This window comes from Pan paniscus, chromosome 15 (genome assembly GCF_029289425.2).
Source record: "Pan paniscus chromosome 15, NHGRI_mPanPan1-v2.0_pri, whole genome shotgun sequence".
In the NCBI taxonomy this organism is placed as follows: domain Eukaryota; kingdom Metazoa; phylum Chordata; class Mammalia; order Primates; family Hominidae; genus Pan; species Pan paniscus.
Genome location: NC_073264.2, coordinates 105,978,732 through 106,005,772, shown reverse-complemented (window position 1 = coordinate 106,005,772; position 27,041 = coordinate 105,978,732). Strand labels below are relative to the sequence as shown.

General features: G+C 57.2%; 1 protein-coding gene across 1 annotated transcript; it reads right to left on the bottom strand.

Moving 5' to 3' along the window:
- Positions 1-18,350: 18,350 nt before the first annotated feature.
- ZBTB42 (zinc finger and BTB domain containing 42) lies at positions 18,351-22,513 on the bottom strand. The gene is made up of 2 exons (XM_034938271.3): positions 22,367-22,513; positions 18,351-21,886 (listed from the first exon to the last, which is right to left on the bottom strand). The coding sequence occupies exon 2, from the start codon at positions 21,867-21,869 to the stop codon at positions 20,601-20,603; it is 1,269 nt and encodes a 422-aa protein (XP_034794162.2). The 5' UTR covers positions 21,870-21,886; positions 22,367-22,513; the 3' UTR covers positions 18,351-20,600.
- Positions 22,514-27,041: the final 4,528 nt, after the last annotated feature.

Below are 27,041 nucleotides of genomic sequence, written 5' to 3'. Positions count from 1 at the left end.
AACACAGTTCCGATTTCTGTGGGAAGTGCCGCTGTGGTTTCTTCCCTGTTTGGGGTGAGAAATTCTTTCTCTTAGTGAAGGACAGTCACCGAGGACAGGATGCAGAGTGCAAACATGGGCTGTGCCGTGAACCTCCGTCGGCCGCTGTGCTCTGCCTGGGACATCACCCCCTTCCCGCCAGTTCCTGCAGGAAGCCGCCAGTGGGAGCTGCTGGCAGGAGACTGAAAGGCAGGAGGCGGCTAGGGCCTTGCTCGCCACCCCTCCCTGCTGAGGTGCTGCCTCTGCAGCCAAACGTGCCCCGCAGCGCCCACGGGGTGCTGGCTCTGCTGGGATCCAGGCAGAGGCACATGAAGGTTTGCAGGGCCCAACAGGCACATTCTTTAAGCTCCTCTTTAAGGTACAAGGATACACACACACACACACACACACACACACACACACACACACACACAATGTATATTTTAATATAGAAATATGTTTTCTTTGTTTACTTTTGGCTAAATTGTGTCCCTGCCCCCACCAAGTCATATGTTGAAGTCCTAACCCCTATCCCTCAAAATGTGACTGTATTTCGAGATGGAGTCTTTAAATAAGGTCACTAGAGTGTGAGGTCCCTAATCCCATCTGACGGATGCCCTCATAAGAGATCAGGACACACACAGGGAAGACCACGTGAAGACACAGGGAGAAGGCAGCGTCTACAAGCCAAGGAGGGGGCCTCTGGAGAACCCAAGCCTGTTGACACCCCTTTTCAGACTTCTGGCCGCCAGAACTGTGAGAAATAAAGTTCCATTGTCGGCCAGCCATGGTGGCTCAAGCCTGTAATCCCAGCACTTTGGGAGGCCGAGGCAGGTGGATCACTTGAGGTCAGGAGTTCAAGACCAGCCTTGCCAACACAGTGAAAAAAAATTGTATTTTTGTATTTTGGGTCTCTACCAAAAATACAAAAACTAGCTGAGCATGGTGGTGGGCACCTGTAGTCCCAGCTACTGGGGAGGGTGAGGTGGGAGAATCACTTGAACCCAGGAGACAGAGGTTACAGTGAGCCGAGATCGCACCCCTGCATTCCAGCCTGGGCAACAGAGTAAGACCTTGCCTCAAAAAGAAAAAAATCCATTGTTTAAGCTGCCCAGGCTGTAGTATTTTGTTTTGGCAGCCCTGGCAGACTGTAGATAGATGGACAGATGGTGTGGAGAGAGATGTAGAGATATGTGTATTTATTTAAGGTATGTAAATTATTTGTCACATGGCTCTGCAAGTACATTTCTGGGGTCCCTCCCAGGGCCCTGAGAAAGGGCGTGAAGGTAAGGGTCCCTGACTCTCAAACCTCACCAGCCTCACGGCCCTACATGGCTGGTCTCCGGGCACCTCGGCCCCTGGTCTACTCCCTGACCCCTGCCTGCACCTCTAAATGAGTTCGAAGGAGAGAGCTCCAGTTTCTGCAGGCCCCACCCAGCGCGTTCTCGCCCCAGGCCTGCCACCCTGCCTGCCTCCTTACTAGTTTGGTGCCTGCTGCTCTCATGGGCTCCCACATTCGGAAATACCCAAGGTGGTGGGCATTGTCTCCACGTTCATCTGGACAGCCCACCTTTGGGGACAATAAGCCCAGCCCCAAGGATCACTCTGCTCCCAGGGAGACAGCAGGACTGTCTGCAGGGAATATAGCTTGGCCGGCTCCCAGCTGGGGGGTGAGATGCCAGAGTCCTCACCTGCAAGCATTTCAAATGCACACCCTCGCTGCTTCAGGGGTGACAGGGGTGGGAATCACTGCATTTTGCCTGTCAGGATATGGGCTCTGAATTCCCTCCCCTCCTGTAGGTAGGACAGGAGAGGGTATGACATGAGGCTGCCAGAGCTGTGTAGCTTATAGGACTCTTGCTCAGTCACCTGGGCTGGAATACAGGGGTGCAATCTTGGCTCACTGTAACCTCTGCCTCCGGTTCAAGTGATTCTCCTGCCTCAGCCTCCTGAGTAGCTGGGATCACAGGCATGTGCCACCACACCCGGCTGATTTTTGCATTTTTGGCTGAGATGGGGTTTCACCACGTTGGCCAGGCTGGTCTCAAACATCTGCCTTGGCCTCCCAAAGTGCTGGGATTATAGGCGTGAGCCACCGTGCCTGGCCAAGCTGTGTAGCTTCTGTCACTTCCTTGAAAGCCCAGGGGTAGAAGCCTGGGCCCTTGGTTGGGTCTCTCTTTGGAATCACTAAGCAAAACCCAACTGTGGGATCTGGTTGCTTGTCTGCCCCCTCCCTCCCACTTGCCCAGACACTGTGGTTGGGGGCTGCGCTGGGGTTCCACTGCCGTAACAAAGGACCACAAATTGCATGCTACAAATGGCAGAAATGCATTCACACAGCTCTGGAGGCCGGATGGCAAGGTGCCACAGGGCTGCGCTTCCTCTGAAGGCTGAGAGGAGGCCCCTCCCTCGCTGCTCTCCTAGCAGCATCTGGTGTGGGGCCACAGTCCTGCTTTCCTCAGCTTGAAGCTGCAGCACTTCGAGCTCTGCCTCAGTTGTCACATGGTGGATGGTTAATTTTATGTCAACTTGACTGGGCAAGGGGGTGCCCAGATAGCGGGTAAATGTGATTTCTGGGTATGTCTGTGAGGGTGTTTCTGGAAGAAGTTGGCACTTGAATTAGTATAGTAAACTGAGTAAAGAAGACCCACCCTCACCAGTGTGGGTGAGCACCGTCCAATCTGAGGGCCTGAAAAGGACAAAAAGGTGGAAGAAGAATTTGCTTCTGTTTGAGCTGGGATGGCCATCTTCTCCTGCCCTCGGGCCTTGGACTCAGACTAATGACACCATGGCTGTCTTCCTTCTCCAGCATGCAGGCGACAGACTGACAGATCATGGCACTGCTCAGCCATGTACGATGTACATAGAAGCCTACTGGGGAGCCTCTGAGAATTTTGCTTTCATAATAAAGAGATAAACATCTCTGTAACTACCATTTCCCCATTCTTACAGCCAGAACATGGTGTGATGTCTGGAGCTGTGGCAATCCTTTTGTGACCATGAGGGAAAGTCACAGAATTGCAAAGCCTGTCCCTGCAATTGCTGGCCCTTACAGCACTGGGCTGCTGAAGTAATGCCAGTCACATCTACCTCCAGGATTCCTGTTATGGGAGAAAAATAAATCCCTATTGGTTCCAATCACCACACTTGGAGTTTCTGCTGTGAAGGCAGAAGTGCTTCTGATACATTATCCATCTACGTATCCATCCATCCTATAGTTAACAAAGTTTTTATTTATTTATTTTTTGGAGATGGGGGCTCACAATGTTGCCCACCCTGGCTGGTCTCCAACTCCTGAGCTCAAGCAATCCTCCTGCCTCAGCCTCCCAAAGTGCTGGGATTATACATGTGAGCCACCACACCTGGCCTAGATTTTAAGCAAATGAGTGACATGGTTAAACCTGCTTTTTAGAAAGGATTGGAGGAGGCTGGTGTGGTAGCTCATGCCTGTAATCCCCTTTGGGAGGCCAAGGCGGGCGGATCACTTGAGGCCAGGAGTTCCAGACCAGTTTGGCCAACATGGCAAAATTCCATCTCTACTAAAAATACAAGTGGCACTTGTAGTTACTTGGGAAGTACTACTTGTACTTGGGAAGCTGAGACATGAGAATCACTGGAACCCAGGAGGCGGAGATTGCAGTGAGCCGAGATCACGCCACTGCACTCCAGCCTGGGCAACAGAGTGAAACTCCATCTCAAAAGGAAAAAAAAGCCTCTGATCCCAGCACTTTGGGAGGCTGAGGTGGGTGAATCACTTGAGGTTAGTAGTTCAAGACCAGCCTGGCCAACATGGTGAAACCGTGTCTCTACTAAAATTACAAAAATTAGCCGGGTGTGGTGGCAGGCGCCTGTAATCCCAGCTACTCGAGAGGCTGATGCAGAATTGCTTGAACCCGAGAGGTGGAGGTTGCAGTGAGCCGGGATCATGCCACTGCACTCCAGCCTGGGCAAGAGTGAGACTCCATCTAAAAAAAAAAAAAAATTAAGGATTGGAGGAAAGAATAGAGGAAACAGAGGGAACGCAGGTGAAGGAGCTTATTCCTGAGGTGTCAGCCTGTAGGAAGTTGTTAACTGTTAGCAGGATTAAAGAAATTAAAGTGTTGAGGGATTCTCAGATTTGCACCAAACCAAGCTCTCTTAGCCCTCTAGAGTAGGGATATTTTTCCCCCAGACCTGACGTATCTTCACCTTTTGAGACGGGGTCGGGATTCTCCCTCATCCCACTGCTGCTTCTAAACCATTCTTCTGCCACCCTGGAGAGAAATCCATGTTCCACCCGGGCATCATGCCGCTGGTCGCCTCACCTGGGCTGAGGGCCAGGGTCAGTCCAGCCAGCAGACAAAACCAAGAAGGTCTTCCCCAAAGCTGGGCCCGGTCAGGCAGGTGGAGGGCTCCTCTCCACAGAGGCTTGGCAGAGCACAGTGGGAAGTGCAAACTCCCTTGGGCAATGCCGAGGGTCGGGCAGGAGTATCCCCTGGCCCGTAACCAAGAAGCGAGCAAGGGGAACGCGTCGATGGTCACCCGCAGGGATGGAGAAGCAGCGCCACAGGGCAGCAGCGGGGCTCAAAAGGGGGTGTGAGGCCTGAAGAAGCTCGCAGACCTCCGGGAGGGATGCGGCCCGCGCCTCCCTGCAGTTCCCCTCTGCCCGGCCCTGCGGCCGCGTGGGGTGGCCTCGGCGTCCGGGAGAACAGCCCCTCTGGGCCGACTCCGTGTTCACGCCTCAGCGTCAGTGACGGCGCCAGGCACTAGCAAGGACACAGGGAGGTTCGCGTGGGGCTCGGGATCACCGCCGAATGCGCGTATCGCACCAAGTAACGCGCAGCGGACAGCCCCGCGACACAAAGCCGAGGAAATCGCTGGCAGCGCCCGTCCTCGCGGCCACGCTTTTGGGAGGGGAGAGCGACAACACGGAAGTCGGCACGCGATGACTCCCGCGCAGCGCCGGCGCTAGAGCCCGGCCCAGGCGGAACCCCGCTCCGCCACTGCTTGCGTTTCCTTGGGGGGCGCTTCCGGCAGCGGCGCCACTCGCGGCCCCACGTGACTGGCGAGCGCCGGGAGGGGGTGCGCAGGCGCGCCCATCCGCTCCCGCCCTCCGGGTCTCCTCAGTCTGGCGGTCAGGGGGCGCGTCTGTCTACTCTGCGGACAGGTCACGTTCGGCAGCAGGCCTTTGTCGCGTCCGTCCGGCCTTGGCATCAGCTCGGAGAAGGCGGGTGGGAGGAGCAGGCCGCGATGGGAAGGAGGGGAGGCCCAGGAGCCGGCGCCGGCCCTGAAGAGCCGCACAAGGAGCCCGCCCGCCGCCACGAGCAGGCGCCCGGGACAGGGAAGCCCCGGCGCGCTGGGGCCTTGGGGAGGCGAGGTAGGAGGCAGGCGGCCCGGGCTGCGCGGGAGCAGGGATGGCCCAGGGCTGTGGCGTGGGAGTTGCGCAGGCGGGATTCGAAGAGGGCTCCCGGCGGGAGGCGTCAGTCCGGGGGCGTACGCGAGCGATGGCTGTGACCGCTGAGGGAGAGGACCAGGCTTCCCACAGCGCCGCCGCTCCCGGAGGAGACAGCCGTGGCCCGAAGCCCCAGGAGCGCCGGCAGGTGGACGGGAGGAGCGAGACTCTGTCTCAAAAAACATAAAATAAAATCATAAAATAAAATAACACGTTATGATGCTCCATTTGGTCCAGCCGCTTAGCGTGGCTGCTGACGAATGCAGACACAGCAAGGGAAGGGAAACACCTCCGCACGTGGGGGAATTTATATGTGACATTTGCTCCCAAGTCAGCAGGGGTAACAAGTGACGTTGCTTGGCAGGGCGCGGTGGCTCACGCCTGTAATTCCAGCACTTTGGGAGGCCGAGGCGGGTGGATCACCTGAGGTCAGGAGTTCGAGACCAGCCTGACCAACATGGTGAAACCCCGTTTCTACTAAAAATATAAAAATTAGCCGGTGTGGCGTTGGGCGCCTGTAATCCCAGCTACTCAGGAGGCTGAGGCAAGAGAATTGCTTGAACCCAGGAAACGAGGTTGCAGTGAGCCGATACGGTGCCACTGCACTCCAGCCTGGGCGACAGAGTGACTCCACCTCAAAAAAAAAAAAAAAGTTCCTATATGACATGGAAAGATGTCTACAATCTCTCTTTTTTTTTTTTTTTGACGGAGTCTCACTCTGTTGCCCAGGCTGGAGTCCAACGGCGTGATCTCGGCTCACTGCAACCTCCACCTCCCAGCTTCAAGCGATTATCCTGCCTCCGCCTCCCGAGTAGCTGGGACTACAGGCGCTGCCACCATGCCCGGCTAATTTTTCTATTTTTTAGTAGAGACGGGATTTTGCCATGTTGGCCAGTCTGGTCTCGAACTCCTGACCTCAGGTGATCTGCCTGCCTTGGCCTCCCAAAGTGCTGGGATTACAGGTGTGAGCCATCGCATCTGGCCTACAATCTACTTTTAAGTGAAAAAAGCAAGGTGCAGAACAACATACATGGTATGCTGCCTTTTGGGTGGTAATGGGGGAAAATATTTGCTTATAGTTGCGAAAAGAAACACTGGAGAATACACAAGAAACTAATAGTGGTTCCTTGAAGGCAGGGAAATGGAGTGGGGATGGAGGTACAGGGTAGGCAGGGAACACAGGCCACAGGGAGTCTCAATGTCTATTTTTTTAATGACAAAGGATAAAGATTAAAACAATACTTAGGAAAAAAGGAAAGAGAAAGTACACTGAAGTGGCCAGTCATGTGAGAACGCTTACTGGAAAGGGCAGAAAAGTGGAAGGAGGTAAGGGATAAAGGAAGCAGTTTTGAATTTTATTTTAATCTAATCCATTGAATTGATAATTAGTGATTGGTAACATGGTTCGAAAGTTTAAAAGTTACCCTCTCTCGTTTTCCAGCCACCAAGTTCCCTCCCCACAGGCAACCAAACCTCTTTTGATCTGTCCAGAAGTATTTCATACATGTGAAAACGCATACTGTGCTCATGTGCATCCAGTTTCCCTTCTCTTTACACCACGGGAGGACAGGGTACAATCCTACTCCCTATTCTTCACACTCTTTTATACTCAGGACCCCGTCTAAACCTAATGACCTCCCAAAGGCTGCAAAAGAGTGCCTTCGTTTTTGTGACTATAGTATTCTGCTCAATGGATGGACCATGATTTATTAGCTGGCCCCCTGCCCATAGACATTGAGCCTTTTCCAGTGCTTTGCTGTACTGAACAATACTCCAACAAATACCCTTATACCGAGGTCGTATTGCTTATGTGCAAGTTTATGGGATAGAATTTCCAGAACTGCTGGGTCAAAACACTTATGTAATTATAATGTGGACAGCAGTGATCAAATTGCCATCTGAATTAGGTGTGTGCCCATTTATACCTTACCAGTAATGTAGTAGAGGGTGCTGTTGTCCCATAGCTGCCCCAGTAATGTATGTTTCAAAGTTATGGACTGCATGTTCACGTCCCCCCAAAATTCACAGGAAATCTCACTATCCAATGTGATGATATTTGGAGACGGGACCTTTGGGAGGTCGTTGGGTTCAGGTGAGGTCATGAGGGTGGAGGCACTGATGTTCTTACGGGAAAAGGAGGAGACTGGAGCTTGCTCTCTTTGCAATGTGAGGGCACAACAAGAGGGCTGTCCCCACCAGACACCAAAGCTGCTGGCACCCCTATCTTGGACATGCCATCCTTCCGAACTAGGAGACACATTTCTGTTGTTTAAGCCACCCAGTCTGGTATTTTGTAACAGCACCATGAACTAAGACACAAAGTGTTTATCTTTGCCAGTCTGATACCGAATGGTATCTATATTTTTTCTTATAAACATTTTATTAAGGAAAGTTTTTTGTTGCTTGTTTTTTTGTTTTGTTTTTGTTTTTGTTTTTGAGACGGAGTCTCACTCTGTCGCCCAGGCTGGAGTGCAGTGGCGCGATCTCAGCTCACTGCAAGCTCCACCTCCCGGGTTCATGCCATTCTCCTGCCTCAGCCTCCTAAGTAGCTGGGACTACAGGCGCCCGCCACCACGCCTGGCTAATTTTTTTGTATTTTTAGTAGAGACGGGGTTTCACATGTTAACCAGGATGGTCTCGATCTCCTGACCTCGTGATCCGCCCACTTCAGCCTCTCAAAGTGCTGGGATTACAGGCGTGAGCCACCGCGTCCAGCCTACTAATTTTTGTATTTTTAGTAGAGACGGAGTTTCACCTTCTTGGTCAGGCTGGTCTTGTACTCCTGACCTCGTGATCCTCCCGCCTCGGCCTCTCAAAGTGCTGGAGTTACAGGTGTGAGCCACTGTGCCCGGCCTCTTTTTTCTTTTTTTTTGAGATGGAGTGTCACTGTGTCACCCAGGCTGGAGTGCAATGGCACGATCTCGGCTCACTGCAATCTCCACCTCCCAGGTTCAGGCGATTCTCCTGCCTCAACCTCCCGAGTAGGTGGGATTATAGGCACATGCCCAGCTAATTTTTGTATTTTCAGTAGAGGCAGGGTTTCGCCATTTTGGCCAGCCTGATCTCAAACTCCTGACCTCAGGTGATCTGCTCACCTCGGCCTCCCAAAGTGCTGGGATTACAGGCATGGCCACGCCTGGCCAAAATGCACGAATCTTAACTGTAAATTCTGAAAATGGCTGCACCTGTGTAGCCGCCCCCCCCACCCCCCCCCCCGCTCAATAAAAATCTAAGCGTATCCATCACCCTAGAAGTTCCTTTGTGTCCCTCCCTCCCAGTCCCTGCTCATGATCTTGCCCTGAGGCAGCTGCTGGTCCCCTCTTTTTCTGCCGTGGATGAGTTCTGCCTCTGTGAGGACTCACCAGTGGGCAATCTTGCAGCAGGCTTCTCTCCATCAGCTCAGGGAGCTTCATCAACATCGGGTGCACCGCCAGCTCCTCTCTTTCATCCACGCATAAGATCCTGTTGTGTGAATATTCTGCAGTTGGTCTATCTGTTCTCCTGTGGGTGGGCACAGGGGTTGGGGAAAGCTCCTATGAGCATCAGAGGACACATCCTTTGTGGTTACACCTTTCACTTCTTTTCTGGATGACACCTGGGGGTAGAATCTTCAGGTCAAGTGGCAGGTGCGTGTTAACATGTTAACAGTGCTTGGTGTTGTCAGTCTTCAGAGCTGGCGTGTAGTGGTATCTTGTTGTGGTACTTTTTTGTTTGTCTTTTGTTTTGTGACAAGGTCTCTCTTTGTTACCCAGGCTGGAGTGCAGTGGCACAATCATGGCTCGCTGTAGCCTTGATCCCCCAGGCTCAAGCAGTCTTCCCACTTCAGCCTCCCGAGTAGCTGGGACCATCGGTATGCACCACCACACCCAGCTAATTTTTTACTTTTTGTGGAGACAGGGTCTCACTATGTTGGCCAGGCTGGTCTTGAACTCCTGGGCTCAAGCAGTCCTCACACCTGGGCCTCCCAAAGTGTTGGGATTATAGGCATGAGCCACCACGACTGGCCTTGGTGTGTTTTGTTTTGTGTTTTTGTTGTTTTCAAGACACTGTCTCGCTCTGTCATTCAGGCTGGAGTGCTGTGGCATGATCCCAGCTCACTGCAACCTCCAGCTCCCAGGTTCAAGCGATTTTTCTGCCTCAGCCTCCCGAGTAGCTGGGATTACAGGTGCACGCCACCACGCCCGACTAATTTTTGTATTTTTAGTAGAGACGGTGTTGGTCGGGCTGGTCTCAAACTCCTGACCACAGGTGGTCTGTCCACCTCGGCCTCCCGAAGTGCGGGATTACAGGTGTGAGCCACCACGCCCAGCCCCTCGGTGGGTTTTGAGTCGCATTTCCCTGTGACTGATGATGTTGAGCACTTTTTCAGGTGTTTATTAGCCATTTGTGTAACTTCCTTTGTGCAAAGTCTATCAGATCTGCTGCCACAAACAGAGACCTCACCTGCTGCAGTTTGTTTTCAAGGGCAGCCTCCTCTCCAGCTTCCGCCTGTCTCCACCCGCTCTCCAGTGCCTTCCAGGAGTTTTTTAACATGTCTATTTTTGTTCAGAATCTATCTTTGTTATCCATGGGGGATCAGTCCACCCAGGCTGCTCCACCATTGCTCCCTGTGGGGCGAGTTTACTTGTTAAAATTATATTTATTATAGATGGTGTGGAGATGCTTGCCCTTCCTTTTCTGTGACCTGTGCAGTGAAGGGAATGTGTGGGTTCATCCAGGTTGGGTCTTGGGAAGTAGTTTGATAGAAAAGGAGGGGAGGGCTCGAGGCAGGGGCTTGGGGTCAATCTAACGCTGGCCAAGGCGCGGAGTCGAGAGGCAGGCAGGAGAGGGCAGGAGACAGACTCGTGAAGGTGGCAAGGTCAAGAAATGGAAAACCACGAAACGAAGGAATTACTGTATAGAGAAATTACCTGCTTGATTAGGTAAACAGGAAAATAGCAGCTTGTGTCATGAGTGAGGATGCCTGAAGCTCACATTCCAGGGGAGCCGCGGCCTCTGGAGATGACCTGGGAAAGGCCACAGACCCAGGAGTGGGGGGCTGGGGTGGGATGGGAGATGAAGGAGATGGGGTGCCCAAAGCTGCAGCCTTGAGCAAATATGGGGGAGACAGGGGTGGGTCGAGAGCCCCGCAGAGAGGAGGAGGGTGTGAGCCTCTGGAGAGCCGGGCCTGGGTAAGCGGGAAGGGGTCAGGGATGCCCCCACCTTCCTTCCCGACCTGTTGGTGGTGCAGGCGGACTTCTGCAGGGGAGCAGTGCATGGGACAGCAGTGGGGGCAGCTGAGTGTCCAGGAGAACAAGCACAAAGGGGACCCAGACTGTCCCACACCCCGGTCTGCTCTGGGGATGCAGGGGTGGGGTGAGCAGCCAGGGAAGGGTGCTACTGGGAGGGCCTAGGCAATGGAGTCACCTGGGTTTTCTTGGTGGGTGAGGCTGTACCCCCTGACTGTACCCAAGTGTCCGTGGGTGTACCTGGAAACATCCACAAATTTTACTGATGAGAAAACTGCAGTGGCTTTCCCAGAACTGGCAGAGCCAGGATGGGATCTGGGCCTCTGGCTCCAGCCCAGCGTCCTTGGGCCTCCATGTTCTTCTGAAACATCCAGGGTTCTGGACTGAATTTTGTCCCCAGCCAAATTCGTACATTGAGGTCCTAACCCCCAGTCCCTCAGAATGTGCCTGTATTTGGAGATAGAGCCTTTAAAGAGGTGATGAAGGTAAAATGAGGTCATTAGGGTGGGCCTTAATCCCATAGGACTTGTGTCCTTATAAGAAGAGGAGATTAGGGCCAGGCACCGTGGCTCACGCCTGTCATCCCAACACTCTGGGAGGCCGAGGCGGGTGGATCACCTGAGGCCAGAAGTTCGAGACCAGCCTGACCAACATGGTGAAACCCCGTCTCTACTGAAAATACAAAATTAGCTGGGCATGGTAGTGGGTGCCTGTAATCCCAGCTACTTGGGAGGCTGAGGCAGGAGAATCGCTCGAACCTGGGAGATGGAGGTTGCGATGAGCCAAGATCGCGCCATTGCACTCCAGCCTGGACAACAAGAGCGAAACTCCGTCTCAAAAAAAAAAAAAGAAGAAGAAGAAGAGGAGATTAGGACACACACACAGGGAAGACCACGTGAGGCTGCAGGGAGAAGACCGCCCTTTGCAAGCTGAGGAGATAGGACTCAGGAAGAAGCAACGCTGCAGATACCTTGAAACCTGTGAGACAATAAGTGTCTGTTGTTCAAGCCACCCTGTCTCTGTCTGTGGTACCTTATTATGACAGCCAGAGCCAACTACTACAGCCAATAAAGAAACAAAAAACATACCCCAGCGTCTGCTTCAGAAAGCAAAGAAAGGGATGTCTTGGGCTGGGCGCGGTGGCTCACGCCTGTAATCCCAGCACTTTGGGAGGCCGAGGAGGGCAGATCACGAGGTCAGGAGATTGAGACCATCCTGGTTAACACAGTGAAACTCCATCCCTACTAAAAATACAAAAAAATAGCCAGCTGTGGTGGCAGGCACCTGTAGTCCCAGCTACTCGGGAGGCTGAGGCAGGAGAATGGCGTGAACCTGGGAGGCGGAGGTTGCAGTGAGCCGAGATGGTGCCACTGCACTCCAGCCTGGGTAACAGAATGAGACTCCGTCTCAAAAAAAAAAGAAAGAAAGAAAGAAAGAAAGGGATGCCTTGACTTCAGACTGAGACTTCTGCTAAAATTAGTGAAAACAAAACCAGGAGGGTTCCACAGAGGGAGGTGAGTCCCTGGCTCTCCCCCAGATCCACTGCCACCTCCGATACCAGGGCTATAGCTGGGCCAGCAGCAGCCTTGGTGCTCAATCATTCCTGCCTGGCAGGGGACAGTCCTCCGTGGCCTGGGACCTTTCTGAACGGCCACCCTCTCCGCCTCAGCCACAGGCTCTGGCACAGGCTCCAGAGGCAGCATCTTCCGCTGCTGCCAGCCCGTGTTGGGAGTGGCCTAGCCCTCCAGGCTGCTGTCCCTGGACTCCTCACTGCTGTGGTGTACCCCACCATCCTCCACAACAGCTGGAGGTGAAGGGGTGTGGAGGGAAAGCGGGAGGGGGAGGGGAGCAAGAGGCTGCCCAGAGCAGGGGAACAGAGCCAGGCCAGGGCCGGATTGCAAAGGTCCACAAACCAGCAATGCCCAAGCACACCTGGTGCCCCAGGGAGGCTGGGGGTGCTCTGTACGGCCTTGTTATCCTGGGGAGTCTGGGGGTGCTGTGTACGGCCTTGTTATCCTGGGGAGTCTGGGGGTGCTGTGTACGGCCTTGTTATCCTGGGGAGTCTGGGGGTGCTGTGTACGGCCTTGTTATCCTGGGGAGTCTGGGGGTGCTGTGTACGGCCTTGTTATCCTGGGGAGTCTGGGGGTGCTCTGTACGGCCTTGTTATCCTGGGGAGTCTGGGGGTGCTCTGTACGGCCTTGTTGTCAAAGGCTCCTCACCCTTGGTTCCCTTCTGACCTGGCAATGGCCCCAGAGGGAGGCAGGCAGGTGTTACATTTGTCAGCAGCAACGCTGCCAACACTTAGTGTGGATGTTACCCTATTCACCCATCAACGGTTGTCTGCCATTCCCATTTCACAGGCGAGAATGCTGAGGCTGAAGAAAGGGAGTGACATGGTTATGAGCACAGGACAGGTGGCTGACAGGACAGGCACCGGTGGCCCTGTGTGCCATGGAATTCCGAATTCCTGGGACTTGCAGGGGCGGCCTTCCTTCTGTGCTGTGTGTTCAGAGGTGCCGGTGGGTGTGCGTGCAGAGAGGTACAGACCTACTTTCACAGAGATGCAGACTTTTCTTGTTCTGTATATGGAAGGGTAGTGGCGAGAGGGAGGAGGTGCAGGGAAACAGAAAATACCCTGGAACTAGCAGGTTCCATGGCTCATGCCTAGAATCCTAGCTACTCAGGAGGCTGAGTGGGGAGGGTCACTTGAGTCCAGGAGTTCAAGACCAGCCTGGGCGACACAAGACCGTGTCTCAAAAAATAAAAATCCTGGAACTTGAAGGCTACAGAAAAGGGAAGTGCAGATACTGAAGCTCCACTGAGTGAGGAGGGCAGATATTACCCCTTTCTCCAACCACTTCTCAGCTTGAACATAATCAAGCCCTACTTCCTCAGCCTGGAAGCTGACCTAGAGTTGGCTCAGTTTCTTTAGGGATCTTCCATAAAGGTGGTGGTGGTGGTGAAGGTGGAGGTGATGGTGATGGTGAAGATGGAGGTAGAGATGAAGGTGATGATGGTGGAGGTAATGGTGATGGAAGTGGAAGCAATGGTGCTGGAGGTGGAGGTGATGATGGTGGAGGTGGAGATGATGGTGGAGGTGATGGTGGTAGAGGTAATGGTGATGGAAGTGGAAGCAATGGTGCTGGAGGTGGAGGTGATGATGGTGGAGGTGGAGATGATGGTGGAGGTGATGGTGGTAGAGGTGGAGGTGATGGTGGGGGTGGAAGTGATGGTGGAGGTGGTGGAGGTAGAGGTGATGGTGGAAGTGGAGGCAATGGTGGAGGTGGAGGTGATGATGGTGGAGGCGGAGATGATGGTGGAGGTGATGGTGGTAGAGGTGGAGGCTATGGTGGGGGTGGAAGTGATGGTGGAGGTGGAGATGATGGTTGTGGTGGAGGTAATGGAGGTGAAGGTGGTGGTGATGGAAGAGGTGGTGGATGTGGAGGTGATGGTGGTGGAGGAGGTGGAGGTGATGGTAGACGTGGAGGTGATAGTGAAGGTGGAGGTGATGGTGGAGGTGGAGGTGATGGTGGAGGTAATGGTGGTGGAAGTGGGGGCAATGGTGCTGGAGGTGGAAGCAATGGTGGAAGTGGAGGCGATTGTGGAGGTGGAGGAGTGATGGTGGTAGTGGAGGTAGAGGTGATGGTGGTGGAGGAGGTGGAGGGGATGGTGGATGTGAAAGTGATAGTATAGGTGGAGGTGATGGTAGAATTGGAGGTGATGGCAGAGGTGGAGGTGAGGGTGGAGGTAATGGTGCTGGAGGTGGAGATGATGGTGGAAGTGGAAGCAATGGTGGAGGTGAAGGTGGTGGAGATGGAGGTGATGGCGGTGGAGGTGGAAGTGATCATGGGGGTAATGGTGGAGGTGCAGGTGATGGTGGTTGAGGTGACGGTGGATGTGGTGGTGGAGGCGATGGTGGATGTGGTGGTGGAGGCGATGGTGGATGTGGTGGTGGAGGCGATGGTGGATGTCGTGGTGGAGGCAATGGTGGAGGTGGGGGAGTTAGTGATGGAGGTGGTGGAGGTGATGGGGGATGTGAAGGTGATGGCAGAGGTGGAGGTGATGGTGGGTGTGGAGGTGGAGGTGACGGTGGAGGTAATGGTGGTAGAGGTGGAGGTAATGGTGCTGGAGGTGGAGGTAGAGGAGGTAGTGATGGTGATGGGGGTGGAGGTGATGGTGGATGTGAGGGTGATGGTAGAGGTGGAGGTGATGGTGGATGTGGTGGTGGAGGCGATGGTGGAGGTAATGGTGCTGGAGGTGGAGGTGATGATGCAGGTGGAGGAGGTAATGATGGTGATGGAGGAGGTGGTGAAGGTGGAAGTGATGGCAGAGGTGTAGGTAATGGTGCTGGAGGTGGAGGTGATGGTGGATGTGAAGATGATGGTAGAGGTGGAGGTGATGGTGGTGGTGATGGTAGAATTAAAGGTGATGGTAGAGGTGATGGTGGTGGTGGTGGAGGCGGAGGTGATGGTGCTGGAGGTAGAGGCAATGGTGGAGGTGGAGGAGGTAGTGATGTAGGTAGTGAAGGTGGAGGTGATGGTGGTTGGAAGTGATGGTAGAAGTGGAGGTGATGGTGGAGGTAATGGTGGTAGAGGTGGAGGTGATGGTGGTGGAGGTGGAGGTAATGGTGGAGGTGGAGGAGGTAGCGATGTAGGTAGTGAAGGTGGAGGTGATGGTGGTTGGAAGTGATGGTAGAAGTGGAGGTGATGGTGGAGGTAATGGTGGTAGAGGTGGAGGTGATGGTGGTGGAGGTGGAGGTAATGGTGGAGGTGGAGGAGGTAGCGATGTAGGTAGTGAAGGTGGAGGTGATGGTGGTTGGAAGTGATGGTAGAGGTGGAGGTGATGGTGGAGGTAATGGTGATAGAGGTGGAGGTGATGGTGGTGGAGGTGGAGGTAATGGTGGAGGTGGAGGAGGTAGCAATGTAGGTAGTGAAGGTGGAGGTGATGGTGGTTGGAAGTGATGGTAGAGGTGGAGGTGATGGTGGAGGTAATGGTGGTAGAGGTGGAGGTGATGGTGGAGGTGGAGGTGATGGTGGTGGAGGTGGAGGTAATGGTGGAGGTGGAGGAGGTAGTGATGTAGGTAGTGAAGGTGGAGGTGATGGTGGTTGGAAGTGATGGTAGAGGTGGAGGTGATGGTAGAGGTGGAGGTGATGGTGGTTGGAAGTGATGGTAGAGGTGGAGGTGATGGTAGAGGTGGAGGTGATGGTGGTGGAGGTGGAGGTAATGGTGGAGGTGGAGGAGGTAGCAATGTAGGTAGTGAAGGTGGAGGTGATGGTGGTTGGAAGTGATGGTACAGGTGGAGGTGATGGTAGAATTGGAGGCGATGGTAGAGGTGGAGGTGATGGTGCTGGAGGTAGAGGCAACGGTGGAGGTGGAGGAGGTAGCGATGTAGGTAGTGGAGGTGGACGTGATGGTGGTTGGAAGTGATGGTAGAGGTGGAGGTGATGGTGGAGGTAATGGTGGTAGAGGTGGAGGTGATGGTGCTGGAGGTGGAGGTGATGATGGAGGTGGAGGCAATGGTGGAGGTGGAGGTGGTGGCGACGGTGGTAGTGGAGGTGGAGGTGATGGTGGCTGGAAGTGATGGTAGAGGTGGAGGTGATGGTGGAGGTGATGGTGCTGGAAGTGGAGGTGATGTTGGAGGTGGAGGCAATGGTGGAGGTGGAGGAGGTGGTGATGGTGGTAGTGGAGGTGGAGGTAAAAGTGGAGGTGATGGTGGTGATGCTGGTGGAGGTAAAAGTGGAGGTGATGGTGGTGGAGGTGGTGATGCTGGTGGAGGTGATGTGATAGTGGAGGTGATGGTGGTGGAGATGATACTGATGGCGGAGGTAAAGGTAATGGTGGAGGTGACAGTTGTGGTTCCATGGAGGGGGCGGTGATGGTGATGATGACCATGATGACAGCGTGGGATGTGTTCATTGAAGATGGGACTGAGGTGGGGATGAAAGAAGTCATAGAAAACCAGGGCAGAGCCTCTGTGGGCTTGGAGTTCACCCCTGAGAGCTGGGACAGCCAGGATTGGAGCCATGTCTGCACCGGGTTTGTTTGTTACCGGCTCCCCAGGGGTGTCTGTGGAGTGGAGCCTCCCACACCGGGAAGGACTCAGCACCATTCAGGAACACTGGGAAAGGTAAGACCAGGTGTGTGTGGGAGTGGGCAGGAGCTGGGGAGGTGGCAGAAGGGAAGGGCCAAAGCTGCCGACTCACCTGCTTCCCACTTGCAAGGCAGCCTCCCCAGGGTGGCGTCCACGCACCTGGGCTGACATGATCGGGTCTCTGTGGGGGGGCCAGCCCCTGCCTGGTGCCTGTGTCCGTGTTGTCCACTCGCAGGCTCCTGAGAGGTCACCCTTCCTGGGGAGCCTCCAGGGATACCTCCTCCGCAGAGTCTGACCCTCTCCTTCCCTCTGGCCTCGTCCTTGCTGCCCCAACCTGCCACCGTGCCTCTGACAGCATTGGTGCCCTGTGCCCAGCACTGTGGGTAAACAGCTTGAGGTTTCCTGGAGTTTGTGGAAGGAAGTCCTGGATTTGCCACCAACTGGCTCTGGGACCATGGACAAGTACTGGTCCCTTCCATGTGCCTCAGTTTACCATCCAGCCAAGGAAGCCGGCTGGATGGCCTCCAAGGAGGGTGCCAGGAGGCCCACCCTGGCCAGGAGTGGGACTGAAAGCTTCCACGACAGCTCTAGCAGTCAGCTGAGTGTGAGCACAGTGTGGCAGAGCTGGGCAGGCTGGAGGGGCCCCAGGAAGCCCCATGCCCCCTAGGGGACAGCAGACCATCCTCCTTTCCTGCATGGTTAGCATAGCAACAGCCTCCTCCTCTGGGTTGAGAAGGCCTGGGCTGAGTCATGGGCCCAACTGGGAACATGAGAGGGCCTCCCTGCAGGACAGGGCACTGGTCCAAACTCAGCAGGAGGCACGGTGGGTGTGGGAGGGGGTAGGGGAGGAGCCAGCACCACCTCCCAGAAGGAAGGACCTGCATTTGGGGTCAGGACTGGGAAGGTGGCAGGGGCTGGCCCAAGAGGGGCAGGCCCTTGCACACCAACTCAGCCTGACTTTGAGGACTCTCTGGCCAGCACCATCCCCACCCTGTCCTGGGCCTGGGGCTTACCCTGGCTCTTCGCAAGCCAAGAGGGCACTGTGTTGACGCTTACAGCACATGTAGAGGCCCTGCCCCATCTGGTCTGGAAAGGAGGGCCGTGCTCCCGCCAGGGAGGGCTCAGGGCTAATGACCCCCTGCAAGGCCTCTGGAGGGAGCAGGGCAGAGGAGGAGGCGTGGAACTGCCCACCCCAGCCTCATCAGCCCAGAGCCCAGCCCAGCCTGCACAGGGCTCTAGAAATTTCTGTGCCTTCTCCCACCAGCAAGAGGCCAAGGGCGTAGGGTAGTGGGGAGGGCCATGGCATCCCCAGGTTCACAGGTTTCCTCCAGGGTCCAGCCTCCTTCCCCAGGGCAAGAAACCACTGTGGACTGCCCTGCCCAAGCTGGCCTGTGTCCTCCGCCTCCCTGACAGATCTGCCTCCCTGGACTCCCCTTCCCCAAACGCTGGCAGTTGGGGACAAACCTGGGGAAAGAAGGGGTGCCACCTCAGCCCTGTCCCAGCCTCCCCCATCCACCAGCATGAGCACGTGGTGGCATCTGGGACACCTGTTCCCACCCGTCCTCAGGAATAGTCACTGCCGTTTCCACTGGAGGTGGGCTTTATTACTGTCACCATGATGTGAAAAGAGGAAGACAGCACCCATTCCCACGCCTCCTAGACACTGTGCACCAACAACTGTCTGCTGGGGTTAGCACGGAGCTGTCCCCACCCCCAGGGTCAGAGCACCCACAGGTGCCGAGCTGGCCCAGGAGACCCCCACACTGCTGACGCTGTTTGCCTTGTGTCTGCACAGGCCTCTACTAAACTCTCCCACACAATTAGTGTCTTAAATATATGTACACGTATATATTTTGTCCCAACTGTGTCAGTTATAAAATTAAAACTGACCACTTCTCCTTACGTTATCTTCACAGTAGCTGTGCAGAAGACAACAAATCCAGTGTTGATAGCTTAGGGCAGGCTGCCCACCCCAGCAAAGGGAAGTTCTTCCCCCATGGGACCCACTGTGGGAACCAGTGCCACGGCCACATCTCCGTGCTTGGGTGGCAGTGTAGCTGCCCATCTACGGGGTGCCGGGTTGGCTTGGGCCTTGCCATGTGCCAGACGCATGCATACATACACACACACACACACACACACACACACACACACACCCCACCCGATTATGGAGCACATCACACCGATCCCTTGCAGAGGTGGGGGCTGGGGCCCAGGACAATCAGAAGCAGGGCCCCTCCCCCAGCTGTCTCGAGACCAAAGCCATCCAGGGCCTCTGAGCCCTGGGGCATCACCCAGAAGCGCTGGGCTCCCAGGCCGGCACCCAGCACACCAGGAGCCCAGGGCGCGTGGGAGATGCGCTAGGGACGGTCTTTCACTCCAGACCAGGCTGACTAATAAATATGACATCCAGTGTAGTCAGGAGACGAGAAAATAACGTAGACTTGGCTGGACTCTGTTGTCAAGGCCATTCCCAGTCACAGAGGAAACATCCCAGGTGGTCTCCAGGCGTCCAGGTGGCTCTGCACCTGCCGACCCCCAGAGGCCAGTGAGGTTCTGGCAGCAAGATGTGCTCCATTAGGCAGGCAAAGCAGGGCGACCTGAACCAACGACATGTGCGGGGGTTGTGGTCTCCACATTCTATTCATGTTCGAGGAGCGTCAGTCTCCCAAGGCTGCGGATGGAGGCCCCTAGGGTGCTGCGACTCCCACTCCTCACCTGCCCCTAACCCTGCTGCCATGGCCACTTTCACCCATGCCTCGCCGTGGGGAAAGGAAGGCCCGCAAACCCTGCCCCTGGCGGACAGGGCAGCCCTTGCCTCTGCTCAGTCAGTGCACGGAAATGCCCACAGCTCCAGGGAGACCCCCTAGCAGGCAGAGTGACCGTCAAGGTAAGGCCCACGGTGGCCCAGCAGCAGCACACAGCTCAGCGGCCCAGACCCCACCCTGGGGGATGCCCAGAGTCCTCCTAGACCTGCACTCAGGCAGACAAGCATGTGGCTGGGCGGCCACCAGCAGACATCTGGCCGCCTCAGGAAGCTCTTCCTGGCTCTAAAGAGAATCCAGTTCCAAATTCCCACTTTCTCCGCTCAGAGTTACAGTGTGGTCATAATTGCACGCTCTCATGGACCCACGTCCCACCCAAGTGACAATGATGCCACAGCCACTCAGCTTCTAGCTGGCTCTACTCCTGCTGCCTTAGGATCCCTGCTGGGGCTGCACCCCCCCACCCCGAGACACCAGCTGTGCCCAGATGGCCCCTGCTGGCACTCACTGTGCCCCAGGCCTTCCTGGCAGGGGTTCCTGCTGCCGCTCCCCAGGAGTGTCCTGTTCCCTCCCAGCGCCCCATTGGGACGCACACCAACAACTTTTCTGACATGTGAATAATTCACCTAGCGTGGGGCCAGGCTCATGAAGACCTCCCCAAGCCTGCCAGAGAGGTGGTCAGGAAAGTCCCGGGCCGGGAGATGGATGTGCCATCTCACACGGAGAAACGGGGGCAGAGCCAGGTGCTGGTTGGACACCCCTCAGAACTTGGCTGGAGGGAACGGGAGAGGAAGATAGTGTCACAGCCTAGGCAGGGCACAGCCTGGGGACGGGAATGAGTTGGAGAGTGAGGGGAAAGGAGAGGCAAGGTGGGAGGAAGGCTGCCCAAGTTACCGAGTCTGAGGCCAAGTTCCAGGAAGAGGCAGCATTCTCTCTGCCAGGAGGGTGGAGCCATCTGGCCCGAGCAGGGACCTCCACCTGGCCAGGCTTCACACCCCATGCTGTGTCCCACCTGGGAGGGCCCATCCCTTCCCTTCCACCCCACCCTCAGGACCCACAGGGATGCATCACACCAGAAGGGACTTGACGAGGCCACAGTGAAACTTGCGGACGTGGCGGTAGAGGTCCCCGGACTGCGTGAAACGGCGCTCACACCACCGGCAGGCATGCGGCTTCTCTCGAGTGTGCACTACGGTGTGCCGGCTCAGGTTGTGGGAGTACTGAAAACTTTTGCCACACTGCACACACGTATAGGGCTTCTCACCCGAGTGTGTCCGCTCGTGCCTCTTCAGTGTGTATGTGCACGAGAAGGTCTTCCCACAGAGCGGGCAGGTGGGTGCCACGCCGTCGGGTGAGAGCCGGGCCCGGGTGCTGTCTCGCTCACGGAAGTGGGCACTGAGGTGCAGCTGCAGCACGTGGGAGCTGGGAAACAGCTTGCTGCACAACGGGCAGATGCAGAGGGGCCCACCAGGCCCCAGCTCCTCCTCACTCGCCAGTTGCCCTGCACCAAGCTCCAGCTCCCGGCTGCCCTCTCCGCTGACGGGCAGCGGCTGCAAGCCCACCACCAGGCCCTTGGCTGCAGGAACAGGAGGTGGCTTCGGGGGACTGTGGGGGCTCCTAGAGCTGCTGCTCTCCTCCTGTTCGGACAGTGAGTCCCGTTCGTCCTTCACCAGTGGCTGGGCCCCTGGCTGCCTCTGGCTGCAGAGGGGTGTCTGGAGGACGCACGGTGGGTGGACCCGCTCCTGCCTTGGGCCAGACTTCAGCGACAGGTCCAGGGCCTGGTCTGACTCTTCTGGGACCTGGCAGGGAGGAGGCCCAGATGCTCGAGGAGGGAGGGCAGCCTTGACCCCAAACGGGGGGAGCTTGGCCTTTCGGGCAGCTGGGCAGAGGTCCGCGGTCCAGACAGGCCAGGGGCACGGTGGCTGAGCAGGTTCTGCCCCAGGGGCAGGGTTCCCCGGGTCCAGACTTCGATCCTTCTCCTGGAGCCTGCCCTTGCAGACCTTGACGATGTCATACATGTGCAGGTAGCTGGCGGCTGCCAGGACGTCCTCCACAGGCAGGCTGCGCAGGTCCAGGCGGCCCTCGTACATGAAGTCCAGTAGGCGGCCGAAGGCGGGCGCCGTGACGATGTCGCCGTTGAGCCGCACCGTGTCGCGACTGCCCGCGGGCCGGTCCCTGTAGAAGAGATGGAAGTAGACGCTGCACGCGGCCAGCACGGCACGGTGGGCCGGGAAGCGCGCGTCGCCCACGAGCACGGTGCAGTCGCATAGGAAGCCCAGCTCGCGCTGCTGCCTCAGGCGGCCCAGCAGCCGTCCGCCGTGCTCAGGGAACTCCATGCCGCCGCCGTCATCACCTGGGCACAAACGGGACGCCCGTCAGCGCGCCTGGAGGCGCCCACGAAGCGCCCTTCCCGGCTGCAGGCAGCGCGGAAAGAGCGGCGCGGGAGTGACGCGCGCAACCGCCCGTCCAGAGCCGCCGCGGGCACCTGCCCCGAGCAGGAAAAACTCGATCGAAAGTAAACAGTAGCAGCTCCGCCGCGGGGGCGGGTCCCGGGACTCAGGCGCAGGAGCCGGAGCCGCGCAAAGCTGCGCGCGTCCCCGCCCGGGCGCTCCTGAACTTCACTCCCGGGCGGCCGCCCGCTCGCGGCGTCCCCGACGCCCGGGTGGCTGCGCCGCCGCCCGCCCCACGCCTCCGCGCCGCCTCCAGCTGCCGCCCGGCCCACCAGATGCCGCCGCCGCCGGCCCCATTTATGGCAGCGCGGCCGCGGGGAGCGGGGAGAGGGCCGGCGGGCGGGCGGGGCGGGCAGAGCCGGGAGCCCACCCCCAGCGCTCACCTCCGCCGCCCCGAGCTCCTCTCCGGTCGCCGCTCGCGCGCGCGCCCTCCCCAGGGCGGCCCTGGCGCGCGTGGAGCTGCGGGCAGCGCGCCCCGGCGGGGAGGGCGCGGGGACGGCGAGGGCGCCGGGCGGGGCGCGCTCCAACTTGGCTGGCCCAGCGCCGCCCGCCGCTCGCCCCGCCCCAGAGAGAGCGAAACTCGGGGCGGGGGCCGGAGGGGGCGGGCCGAGCGACTTCCCGGAGCGGCGGAACCGCTGAGGTCACCCTCGCCCCCCCTTCCCTGTCCGCCCCACCCGGCCGGGCCCCGCGCGCAGCCAGCAGGGGCGCTGGGGTGTGAGGGGGGTTTAGGGCACTGCGCGGGGGCAGGGGGTCTCTCGCGATACTTGGCGCTTTGGCCTGGGTCCCCCACCTCCCAACCTTTCCCGGCATGGGGTCCTTACTGCGCCAGTCTGCAAAAGGAACCCTTCCGAGGGTCCGCTTGTATCCCAGCCCGCGTTGGGCAGTCACCCGAGGGTAAACCCGGGACCCTGGCCTCCCGCCACCTCGCAGGGCGCCGGCCTTGGGATGGGGTAGGGGTTGCGTGGATTGGGGGTCGTTAATTTTGCAAAGATGACACCTCCTTCTTCCTTGAAAGCCTCTTTTTGAATTTAATTCAGCTGGGACCCTCTTCCAAACATTCAAGCAGGATGTCGATCCTGGAGTCCAGAACGGGGACTTCCACCCTCTCCACAGACCCCAGCCCAGCGGCTATGGGGGACCCAGCGCAGAGAGGCACGGAAAACGGGCACCTCCCAGCAGACATGGTGGCATGGGGGGACAAACGCCATAACAGAGACAGTCGGAAGCCCTCCAGAGCCCAGGGTAGGCAGGAACGTGTTCAAAGAGGAGGAGACTCCGGACAGGGGCTGGCATGGGAGTGGGGGTAGGGAGGAGTGGGGGAAAGTGTTCCAGGGCAAAGAAGCATTGAGAAGACGTGAGGGGGACGCCTGGTTGTGGGAGAGGGAATCGCCAGAGAAGTAGAGAGTGTGTTTGGCGGGGTTAGGGTCCCTCCCAAGCAGATGGAGCCTTTTCCCAGGGGCACAACCTGGGCTGCCCTTGACTGAGCAGGTTTGAAGGTACTCTAGACCACCGGATCATCTTCGCAACAGTCCCATTAACTAGACGCTCTTATTTTCATACCTTTTTGGTGAGAGAGTTTAGGTAAGGTACCCAGAGCCATGTATCAGCAGTAAGTCACTGAACCACGATTTGAATTCACCCGGTCTCATTCTTCTCTGCCTTGGAGTCCGGGAAATGGAGAATGTAGTGGAGGAGTCACCCCAGTCAAGGCCAAGCAGTGGGGTGGGGGTGGTGCTGGAAGAGGGGCTGGATCACAAAGGACAGGACCCGGCCAGGTATGTGTGTGCAGGAGGAGTGGAGCCCACAGTGGGATCTGAAGTCTGGGAAGGAAGGCCTCGTTGTTATACTAAAATATCATTCCTTGTTTCACCGGATGGACTGCATCTTTATTTCCTAAACCTGGCAACTGCAGCTTGGACCCCTGGAATGACACTGCACTTACAGCCACTGAGACTAGCTTAGGGACGGCAGAGGCCTGGCTCCCATTGCCGCCGGCCATCCACCCTAAGGACCCCTTCCTGAGGAAGGTCAACTCCCCTCTCTCCACGCATTTAAATAATCATCTGCCTTGCCCCAGCCACCAGCAGGAATAGCTGAATTCAAGTAAGTTAAGGGTGAACTCAGATGTGACTGCTCCCTTCCTGCCCTGCCTGGATCACAGCCCTGCCCCGGCCCCTCCCAACCTTGAGCACGACCAAACCTTTAACCTCTTTGAACCTCAGTAATCCTCATCTGCAAAATGGGAGTCAGAGTGCATCCCGGGGTCTTCGTGAACATTAACGACAGGGCCTGGCACTCAGCAAGCTCTCAGGCTCTGGAATGTTCTTCCCCAAAGAACCCTTCACTGGTTTCTCTTCATCCCTGTCTCTGCTGAAAGTCCACTCCTTAGTCAGGGTGGCCATTCCTGCCCACCTTCGCTAAGTTCCCTCGCAGTCCCTTCTGCTGCATACCCTCCTCTCCAGCCCATTCCGGGTGTCCTGTGATTGTGGGATATCCCAGCACCTTCTGAAAGGGAAGGGGCTGTTTGGTCACTTGGTGCTTAAAAGTTGGCAGGACGCAAGTGGGTGTTCAGTAAATGTTTGTTGAGTGAATGCGTGACGGTTGCTTCTGTGAATGATTACGACGGTCCCACCATCCCTAATCCTGACTCCTCTGTGGCAACATTCCAGCTCTGCCTGCCCACACCCCCAGCCCCTGAACCTTCAGAGCAAGTAGGGGTGGCCTGCCACACTGGGGCTCTGGGCAACAGGCTGACAGCTCCCCACTGCAGGCTGGGAGCAAGCACCCTAGCCTGCCCTGCCTGGCTGGCGGGACAGAGAGAGCCTGGACACTTAATGGGGGTTGTGGTACACAGGGAGGGTCAGGATGCTGCCTTCAGGAGCCTAGGGTAGGACCTGGAAGGAGGGCCCAGCTAGGAATGGGCTAGATGAGGGGGAGGGGACAGTGGGAAAGAAGCTCCTTGTCCCTCTCAGGTCGGGATGTCTGGGTTCAAGTCCCTCCTGCCCCACACCGATCAGGGAAGGGGGGCTGTTCCAGGCAGAGAGCGCCCAGAGTTGGTGCTGGGATCCTGGCCAGCCTGTAGTCCTCAGAGCCCCTGTGACTGGCTGGGTCTCAAGTGCAGGAATGACAGGACACCGTCACACAGCCACTGTCGCGGCGGTGGTGGTTCAGGCAGAACCTCTGCAGACTCAGGCGGCCATCTGGCCTGGGAGCTGCCCTGAGGCCCCGCCCTGCAGCTGCTGCCGGGACCTACACAGCCCAGGGCCCTCGAGTCCTGCCCCCGGCCAGCAGCTGCAGAAGGTGACAGGGCAGGAGGCCCCTGAGCTCTGGGAGGAGGCAGCCATCGGGCCCTTCCCTGGTGCAGCAGTTTTTGTCGGAAACATCTGGCCTCAGAGCACCTCAGCAGTCCCAGCAGCAGCCGTGGGGCTGGGTTCTCTCCTGACCATTCTGTCTGGGGTGGGAGGGGATGTTCTTGAAGAGAGGACTCTGCTTTCCCTCTGGGACGCTAGAGGAGAGGGAGATGGCCCTGCCCACTGGGAGATCCCCATCTTGGGGGAGGGCAGTTCATGCCAAGGTGAAGACAGGACTGGAGTGTGGGGCCCACAGTGGGTTGCAGGCACCAGCGGATGCCAGGGCACCAGGCTGGGAAGACTGCGAGGCCTCCTTGGAGACAGCCAGTGCAAAATAAGCAAGAGGTCCAACCACTTCAAGAACAGCCCGCAATGTCACTGCCTCTTCCATGAGAGGGTGCCCTGCTCCCTCCCACATCCCCAAGCCTCGGCCACTTGCTGGCCTTGTCTCATGGCCCTCTCACCCTCTGCTTCCTCCCTGAATTCCTTCCTCCATCCTTGCATGGCAGAGCCCAGGATGGTGGACAGATACCAGGAACTCTTCCTCGGGGAGCAATGGGCAGGTGGGACAGTCCCAGAGGGAGCCCCAGGTGGCTCATGGTGCAGGTTTGCTGGGTGAGAGACAGACACCAGACGCCCAGGCTCTGGGGGCAACCCTTGTGTCAGGTATCCCACCCAAGCGGCGCAGACCACTGGGCCTCTGACTTGGCCCCCTGGAGGTAGGGCCCTTCCTGGGGTTACAAAGTCTGAGCTGGGAGGGAGCAGAGGTGCTCAGGCGAGAGGCAGGAATGGGGAGTCCCCTGTCTGAGGAGCGAGTGCCCTCATGCAGGGGTAGAGAGTCCTTCTCTTGGTCAGCCCCAAGAGGCAGGGATGAAGCCCGAGTTTTGGCTGCAGACTCTGTCCTGAGCACTGGGCCGAACCTGCTGCCTCTGTCTACATCTCCTCCCACCCCCTCCCCTGCTGCCAGCTGAACTCACTCTGGCTGAAAATAAAAATGCTCCCCCCAACCCCAATACTTAGCAGCCTCAGGAAGGTAACTCACAAGAGTCCGTCTTTCACAAAAGGGTTATTATCAACTGTGGGCCTCTGGAATGGGGGAGGGGCGGTTGTTGGAGGAACTTCTGGCTAGGAAGGGGTCGGGGTGGCAGTCACCTGCACTGTCCTGTGAGTGTCCAGGAGAAAGGGGTCTGTGTCCCACTTACTCATTCCATACCCGGGCCATCTGCCTCCCAGTGGACCTCGGACTGGGTGTCTGGGCTGACCAAGTCCACCCAGCAGGGAGGGCTCTGGGCTGTCAGCTGTCACAGCCCACCCTAGACACCGCTCCTCCTCTGGTGTCTGCTCCCAGCTCAAGGTGGGAGCCAGGCAAGGTGTGCCCCTCTTCTCCCACTCCCCAGCAAAGCCCCCCTTTTGTGAGTGTAGCTGCCGGTACCTAGGTGAATGGTTGACTCCCCTCGGAGCCTTCCTGCTCCTTGGAGGCCCACCTCCAACTGACCTCCTGTCCTGGCATCCTCCCGCACTTCCCCCAGAGGCACAAGGTCTTGGGATTGGGCCTTTTAGGACACTCTTGGCCGCCCCCTCCACGCCCCCCAGAGTGGGGCAGCCTGAAAGTCAACCTAAGCCACCCCCGCCCCGCGCGCGGAGGCAGAAGTCCGGGATTCGTCCCTGACCTGTCTCGGGCCCCTTCTGCTAGGGTCACGGCAGAGCG

Coding starts and splice junctions, on each gene's coding strand:
- ZBTB42 (XM_034938271.3), bottom strand. CDS start 21,869: ATGGAGTTCCCTGAGCACGGCGGACGGCTGCTGGGCCGCCTGAGGCAG.